This window comes from Oratosquilla oratoria, chromosome 25, assembly GCF_046742065.1.
Source record: "Oratosquilla oratoria isolate Oo_2021 chromosome 25, ASM4674206v1, whole genome shotgun sequence".
In the NCBI taxonomy this organism is placed as follows: domain Eukaryota; kingdom Metazoa; phylum Arthropoda; class Malacostraca; order Stomatopoda; family Squillidae; genus Oratosquilla; species Oratosquilla oratoria.
In genome coordinates, this window is record NC_134801.1 from 9,553,109 (window position 1) to 9,562,022 (window position 8,914).

Genomic DNA, 8,914 nt, shown 5'->3' on the forward strand with positions numbered 1-8,914 from the left:
GCAATGAATCAATGTACATGAGGTGCAAATAATGACAAGAACACATAGATCAGAATAAATAAAAGCAAATTGCCGAGGATAACACAAAAAGCATGTACGCTTATTTCCATTGTGGTCCTCATCAGATTGTTATTCTACACTAAGTCACACTGTCACCATACGTAGGGGTTAAGGGGACCAGAGACAATCATGAGTAATACCAGTCAGTACACATATGACACATAAACATTGTTATAGTTTTGCTAATATTACTAAAATGTTTGTACACATAGGAATATTGAGACCAAAGATTTTAGCACCATCACAAAAAGGAACATTGCATTAAGCAAAGGAACAACAAAATAATGTTAAACTGTAACAAAACATTATGAGTGAGTACTATATCAGAGTAGTAACATTAATGATATACTGCATTATTCTACAGTTGTATCAACATGTATGAGTGAGTACTATATCAGAGTAGTACCATTAATGATATACTACAATATTCTACATCTGTAACAACATGTAGTTATGGTGAATGCCACACTGCAGCTAGGGTCACCTATTAATTAAGTCTAACATTTAACCTGTATCTCAGGACGGAGTGGGCAATTTGTATGAACACTAGGGAGTAGTCCATTATACCTGAAGCACCAGAGGTAGGGTACAGGGGACCAGTACTCGAAATGAGTAAAACAACAAGGAGAATGAGGAAAAAGGTCAGATCATAACTGTTCTCGGACCCAACATGAGACATATACCATATTAAGACTGGCAAAACAAAGGTGGAAACCAAATTGTAAACATCAATCATTGTTATACTAAACTAAACTTCTGAAGAACAAGAAAAAAGGGAGGGAGGTCAGAACAGTTATGAGTGAACGCAGAATTTGGATGGTATTACTCATGGAATCAGGTATCCCTCACTTAAGCTAGTAGTACACAAAATCAAGGCTGTTCTCTGTCCATAGCTGAGACATATAGTAACCCTTGACTTTTTTCTTGAAGGTAACCTTGCTATTTGACTCCTTAATGGACACAGGTAGTGAGTTCCATAGCTGAGCACCTGTGAAATGAAAACTGTTTTTGGTGAAGGGTCCTGCATGAGGTACAATAAGAGATTCTTGACTGTTCCGGGTTCGGTTCTCAGCCGATAATGTAAAGTTACAGCTTACATATGAGGGAGCAGAATTATGAACGACATTGTAAACCTGGTTTAGTTTCAGCTGCCGGACACGATATTTTACAGGTAACATTCCTACCTTGCTAAATTCTTCAATACCAATATGACTGCGTTGAGGTAAATTTAGTATGAATCTAATTATCTTATTTTGTGTAACCTGTAGCCGGGACTGGTTTTTTCTGCTCAGACTATTGTACCAAGAGCTACAGGCGTAGTCAAAGTGATGTTGTAATAAGGCTGAGACAAGAAGCTTCTTTGTTTCCAGATCAAAAATTTGACTTTATGTGAATACTTGGAAACAATCTTATCCGTTATGGCATTCCCTGAGAGGGACTGCTCTAGGGGTATTCCAAGATAGGTTACCTCTTGTTTTGACTCCAAGACATTAAACCCACATCTGACCTGTACATCGCTATGTTTATTGAGGTTGGGTTTGGACGCGAAGACAATACTTTCCGGTTTACCGAGGTGTAGGGACAGCCTATTATCTATGAGCCAGTCCTGGACCCATGACAGTTCGACACTCAGTTTCTCCTCTACTTCGACTGGGTCCCTACCTGAGACAATTAGAGCGGAGTCGTCTGCAAATAGCAGTAACTTACAGTTCACCGCACCTGGCATGTCATTAATATAGACCAGGAACAGTAGCGGTCCTAGAATTGAACCTTGTGGAACACCACAAGTTATCTCTCTGTCATCTGAGTAGGCTTCATTTATCTGTACTAGTCGTTTGCGACCTGTAAGGTAGGACTTGAACCAGCCAATATTCGCAACTCCTAATGCCAGAAGTTTTTTTAATAAAATATCATGGTCCACTGTATCAAATGCCTTTTGTAGATCTAACAAGACTAAAACCGTGTAATTACCTCTGTCGCATTCCTGTTTTATCAGATCGTAAAGGTATATTAACCTGGTGTCTGTTGAGTAATTCTTTCTAAAACCAGATTGCATACCGTATAGTAGATTACGTTCCCTGAGGTAGCTATCTAGCTGATTGTATACGATAAGTTCTAAAACCTTGGAAATAATACCTAGAATTGAAACAGGCCTGTAGTTACCTGCCTCAGTTTTTGCGTTTTTTCTTATAGAGAGGTGTTACCCGAGCTCTTTTCATGTCGCTTGGGATAAGTCCTGAACCAATAGACAAATTTATTATGTGGGTTATTGAGGGAGTAATAATTGCGGCTCCATCCTTAACAAACCTCGCAGGAATGTTGTCTAACCCTATAGCCTTATTGGCACTTATGCTAGCCAGTAATTTAAACACTTCTCTTTGAGTGGTCTTATGTAGTTTGAAACACTTTGTGGACTTGTCTTTGTAGTACTCCTGAACGTACCCCAGTCCAAACTTCCCAGAACCCGTTGGGAGGGATCTAACTAGTTTTGTGGCTATGGTTGTGAAAAAGGTGTTGAAGTGGTTGGCTATGGTGTTCCTATCAGAGTTAAGCTCGCCGTTTATCATGAGTCCTATCCTGTCTACTTTGTTACTGGGCTTTGTGTGAACTTCTAGGGTTTTCAGTGTTTGCCAAAGCTTCCTTGGATCGTGTTTGTTCTGGTGCACCATCTTAGTACAATACTCAGCTTTGGCTTTTTCCTTCCAATATTTCACCTGATTCCTATAGTACAGAAAGCTATTATAGTCATCCTGATTTCCACTTTTCCTAAATCTGGCAATAAATCTGTCTCTATCTCTAATTAAACCCAGTACTTCGTTAGTCATCCATGGCTCCGTCCTCTGTTTTATTCGTATCTCTTTGAGAGGCGCTATTTTGTCTATAATAGTAAGAAATGTGTACTTAAAATTAGACCAAGCCTTATAAACATCGGTACAATTTAGAACTGGCGACCAGTCTGTCCTACCCAATTCATCTACAAAATGTTCTCGTGAGTAATGCTTCATGGAGCGAAGCTTCACTGTGTTGTGCTTGTTGAAGATCGTCTTCCTAGCTTTCCTAGTACAATATATGAGCTTGTGGTCACTAATACCATAATCACAGGCACTAGCCTGCGTTATCTTGATACGATCGGAGACCAGGATAAGATCTATGATGGACCTGGATGTGCCTGTTATTCTAGTAGGCTCGTCAATCAGTTGTGTCAGGCCATAAGATATTATCAAGTCTCTCAATGCCTTAATAAGGTTGTTCTTTGTACTTGCCAGATTCGTATTAAAATCACCTAGGATAATAATTTCTTGGTCATGCATATTGACCCGATTTAAACAGGTAGATTCTAATGCGCTATAAGATGGGATGCGATTTAGGTAACAATATATCTACCCACACAGCTTCGAGCCCCTCGTTACTCATAAGGTCTGTACGGGGCTTGAATGCTAAATTATTAAAAATGAAGGTACATACCCCTCCTCATGTCCTCTTTCTATCATTACGCACAACACTATAACCCGGAATCGCAATTTCCGAGTCGGAGATGGTACTGTCTAGCCAAGTTTCGGTGACACCGATGACTGCTGCCCTGGTCCGCCGCGCAAGTAGCCGGAACTTGTCTATCTTAGGTAGAAGGCTTCTGGCATTCAAGTGCACGAAGTGGAGGCCCCGCTTGTTGAAGCAGTTGAAATCACTCCCGGGTGTTGACTGGGGCGAGGCACAGCGATCGGGGTTAAAAGGTGAAGGGTCAACCTCACCATAGGACAAGGGGGCTCTTGGTAGCTCATTTGCACACTCTGTTCCCTCATACAATTTGTTCCAAAAAACCACCACTCTGTACAGAAAGTTATTCTTTTTCAGATTTCTTCTTTACTATTTTTTTTTTTCATGTCTTTTCGTTTTTCTCTTATCCCACTATGGGGAGTATTTACCTAGTTGTATTTACCTAGTTGTATTATACGGGAAGGGAGCTACGCTCGTAGTGACCCGTTTTTGTATTTTTCAGCATCAAGTTTGTTTTTAAATTCTTGTATAGTTTTTGCACACACTGTTCCCTCATACAACTGGTTCCAAATATCCACCACTCTGTATGGGAAGTTATTCTTTTTTTCAGATCTCTTCTATACTATCTTTTTTTTTTTTTTTTTTTTTAGTTTCTTTTCATGTCCTCTTGTTTTTCTCTTAACCCACTTTAAAAAATCATCTGTGTCGAGGACTTCCATTCCTTTCATTAAATGGTCAGTAGATCTCCTTTTTCTCTTTTTTTGTTCCAGGGTTGGTAGTTCCAGTTTGGACAATCTTTGTTCGTATGTCAATTTAGAGTTGGTGTCAACTTTGTCGTTGCTCTCTGAATTATAATTTCTTTATATTCTTTTTAGTATTGGGTGTCCATAGTGTCACACCATACTTCAGTCTTGGTCTTATAAGTATAACTAATATTTTCTTTACCATTTCCTCATCCAAGTAGTTAAGGGCTACTTTCATTGATCTTAGTAAATTGAAGGTTTCTCCGACTGTTTTGTTGATATGCTTATCTGGTGACATGTCTTTGCTGATAATTACCCCTAGGTCCTTTTCTGAGTTAATTTTTTAAACTTCCTTTGTACCAATTTTATATTGCCCTGATATTCTATTTTTATTTTTTCCTAACTCCATTATACTACATTTGATGTTGAAGTTCACTTCCCACTTTTGACTTTATCCAGGCCTTTCTGCAGTGATTCACAGTCTTCCTCTGCACTTACTTTCTTTAGCAGTTTTGCATAATCTGCAAAGAAGTTCATATAACATTCCACGCATTCATCCATGCCATTTATATATATATGGCAAACATTATCAGAGCCAATACAGAACCTTGTGGGACCCCACTTATCATTTCTTCCCAGGTCGAGTTTTTGTCTCTAAGTACCACCCTCATTTTTCTCCAGTATAAGAAATCTTCCATCTAATTCAATAACTTTCCTTGTACACCACCTATTGTTTCAGTTTTTCTTAGTAGCTTTCTGTGTGGTACTTTATCAAATGCTTTTTGTAGATCTAGGAAAGCACAATCTGCCCATCCGTCCCTTGCATTATTTCTATTAGTCTCGAGTAATAGCAAATCAAGTTAGTGGCACATGGTCTTCCTTGTCTAAATCCAAATTATTTTGGATTCAATATATTATTTTCTTCCAGATGTTAAATCCATCTACTTTTGATAACTTTTTCACATATTTTTGCTATCGTGCATGAAAGGGAGACCGGTCTATAGTTAGTTGGATTTTCCTTGTCCCCTCCTTTGTATACTGGTACAATATTTGCATTTTCCAATATTGTGCATTTAATAGATATGTCTGAAAAGTTTATTGGATTCATACATGTTAGGTAGGTATGTACATACATACATACATATACCAAGGGGTTTTCCCCCTAACAAATAAGGTAGCCAAAGTCAAAAGGCATAAATCCACTCCCACCCCTTTCATCCCAACCCACTCCACCCCCATTCACCATCCCTCCCTCTCTCTTAGCTCCTCCTGCATGACAGGTCATCCTTGCATCTCGCAGGGAAAGTCACTCTTGTAGTAGATTCACACACCCAGCCAAATCCAGGTACACCCCCAATTGAAGGTGAAGCTCTAGCAGTAGCAGATGCCTTAGAGAAATCCAGATACTTTGCCCTAGGTTGTGACAATCTCACTATCGTAGTTGATCACAAACCTCTACTCAAGATATTGTCAGATCACTCTCTCGATGATATACCGAGTGCCCGGCTAAGGAACCTCAAGGAAAACACATGCTACAGATTCAAGATTGTCCACATGTCTGGTGTGAAACATTGTGCTGCTGATGTTTTATCTCGACACCTTACTAGTGATGCTGAAGAGATGGTTCTACAGGATGACATGGCTGTCATACGTAATCAGGGATTCCTACCAGATAATCTCTGCTCTATCCTCACTAGCATGCGGTCCTCAGACGATCAACAATTTGATATGATCATAATTTGCAGTTAGTAGCTACAACATTACTCAGTCACCTGCAATGCACCACCTGGGACAAGGTCAAAGAGGCAACCTGTAGTGATCTACACTTGCAAAGACTATTGAATCTAATTGAAAGGGGCCTTCTAGAACCTTTGGACAACGACTCTTCTCCCCTTGCCCACAAACCGCTCAGACTGTACTTATACACAGTAGGTAATGTTATCATATATAGGGACCAGATCGTGATTCCACAGACATTGAGGGAGCCTGTGTTAACTGCTCTTCACTCAGTATATCAGGGTGTTTCTTCAATGATATCACAAGCTGAGTCATCTGTCTTCTGGCTAGGCATCACACAGGATATCGTCAACCTACGGAAAGCAATGCAACCATTGCAACAAAATAGTACCATCACAACCATTTGCTCCACCTGTTACCCCCATCATGCCAGCATACCCATTCCAAATTATCTCCATTGACTTCTTCACATATAAAGGCATATCCTACATGGTCATTGCAGACCGGTACTCCAACTGGTCTATTGTTAAAAGAACTAACACAAGTTCAGAAGGATTGGGAAAACAGAGGTGCTCCATAATGGGCTTGGCAAAATGGAAATGATGACAATTGAGGCAGCATACATTACTTCACTCCCATGTAGCAGTCATCGGGACGGTTTTGTCAAGTTAGCGAGGGTAGCAAGCAGCCTAATTCTCCACGAGGCCAGACGAAAAGCGAGATAACAACAGCATTAACCGGGGAGGAACGGGGTGAGCTGTGTGAATATATAAGTTGTCATTGTCCTAGTTGGACGAAACGTCAGTAATAAAACTTCAACGGATTCTTGGCGTTTAAACTCACCACCCTACCACTCATTCTGTCTTCACACCTCTATCCATAATATCCAAGTTGATGGTAGTTGTAGCAACAATAAAATCATAAATACCTACCTCACCCAATCAACAGGGTTACAAGGATAGCCACTCTACTGGAGCTCTGATCACAAACATCACACAAGTACTTAAAGAATTTAATTAAAAAAGTTACACCACAAAGAATAGTTTTGGTTGCCATAGATATAATAAACACATACCATTCAAAAAGATAATTGAGGCCGACATTCATAACAATGACAATAGGTGGCTGACCAACTTTATGGCAGGAAGACAATACAGAGTAACCCAAAGCAATTATATCTCAGGTACATAGAGATTATACAATGTAGTCCCTCAGAGTGCAATACTTTCACCACTACTGTATTGTTCAACCTCTTCATGAGTGATCCACAACTCCTGAACTAGAACTAAACACCAAGGCTCTCTCATATGCAGATGACTTGACAATAATAACCCAGTACAGTTAATACAATATAGCAGCAAAAAACACTAAAGCATACTTGAACAAACTGTAACAATGGCTCAGAAAAAAAAAAATGTAAGCTTCACCTCCAAAACCAACAGTGACACTGTTCACTCAAGACCACCATGAAAAAATAGTGAGATAAAATGGCCAAACCCTCCCATTGAAAAAGTTCACAAAAATTCTGGGTGTAGCATCTAATACCCATCTGCCTAGTCCTATCCCCGTCCCATTTTTGTCGCCTTTCAAGACTCAAGTGGGAACACTCGGTGGCAGTATACTTTCTGTCCCGAAATCCTTGGACAGTGGAAGGAGGATGGTTGAGGGTCATGAGAATTCTCATGCACTGGGAAATTGGTGAAGGGGGATAGCCGCAGTTGGGAGCCAAAGTCCAGGAAATTTGGGACGCCGGCCGGGACCACGTACGATCCCTTCAAGTCGAGCGTGTAATTTCAATTTCGAAGGACCAGAGAAAGTTTCTCAAAAGAGGGGAGCAAGCTCATGTAAATCACAGTCCTAGGCTAATTAAACAGAAGTTACTACACTGATTTTATTATGATTCAAAATACTTCCACTATCAGTGGCATGCGATTGAGATTCATCGAGTTGTATCTTCAATATCATGAAAATTGTGTCACAGTAAATCATTTATCAACTAACTGGGCAAGATACAACATACGTATTTGGTTGTAGACTTCCTACCTGGTTAGCCCTGCGTGCTCTAAGACGTAGCTAAATATAAAGATAATACCTCTGATTATCCCTTTAGCCTCTCCTTTAAAAGTACACTGACTGGTGATGTCTTCAAATGAGTGGATGCCCTCAGTTGAACTATGCTGTTGATATTCGTGGATCCATGCGTCGCATAGGGGGCGGCGGGAACCATGCCTGTCCTTAGCCGATAGCAATGAACACGTGGTAGGGTAGGGGAATCGCGCCCAAGGATTTAAATTCCCCGATTTCGTCGATCTTTCCGTTTCATACACTCTCTAGAAGTCTGTCTTCCTGAACACGTAAGTTCCATGTATTGAATCACTGAAGTGGGTTTGGCAATGAACCCCGACGGAACTTGTAGATTCTGATTTCGGGGCACGTCACGAAGCACAGTTCGGGGTACATTTCGTTTCTGTAAGTTCCGCGACACACTAAACACGAGTCACTGCAACGTGATTGACGATGGCCAACGACGAGAATAATTTGTTCATGTTCGTGTTCACTGTCGAGGATGAGAGGTCCTCAGATGTGTTCTCTTGGAGAGTGTGGCGTGCCTACTGCCTACTGCGTGATATCAGCGGCATCAAGAGAGGATACGCCGTTTTTCGGCAGGCACTTTTCCAATCGTTAGATTGCAAGAGGAATGCGACGCAACGTCTGTGCAGAAGTTGAGGCATTCCTGATAGTCTTGTGAGGTAGTTACTAGTTACGAGAAAGGGACACATGATCCTAACTAGCCTAATTAAAACTAGCCTAGACGAGAAGTGGCAAGCGCGCAGGTGGGGGGGAGGGGGAATGCAGCGGACCCTCCAACCAAAACTAAT

The 8,914-nt window shown here is 40.7% G+C and overlaps 1 protein-coding gene across 1 annotated transcript; it reads left to right on the forward strand.

Annotated features, from left to right (window-relative positions):
- Positions 1 to 1,014: 1,014 nt before the first annotated feature.
- On the forward strand, positions 1,015 to 6,496 carry LOC143039017 (uncharacterized). The gene is made up of 4 exons (XM_076208863.1): positions 1,015 to 1,024; positions 4,431 to 4,478; positions 5,599 to 6,042; positions 6,165 to 6,496. Exons 1-4 carry the CDS (start codon positions 1,015 to 1,017, stop codon positions 6,494 to 6,496), a joined length of 834 nt encoding a protein of 277 aa, XP_076064978.1.
- The last annotated feature ends 2,418 nt before the right edge of the window (positions 6,497 to 8,914 follow it).

What these genes read in the sequence shown, in the direction of transcription:
- LOC143039017 (XM_076208863.1), top strand. An exon ending in CTTCAGTCTTGGTCTTATAA is followed by an intron (nt 4,479 to 5,598) that starts GTATAACTAATA and finishes TGCATCTCGCAG; the next exon opens with GGAAAGTCACTCTTGTAGTA. An exon ending in TGATATGATCATAATTTGCA is followed by an intron (nt 6,043 to 6,164) that starts GTTAGTAGCTAC and finishes GGGGCCTTCTAG; the next exon opens with AACCTTTGGACAACGACTCT.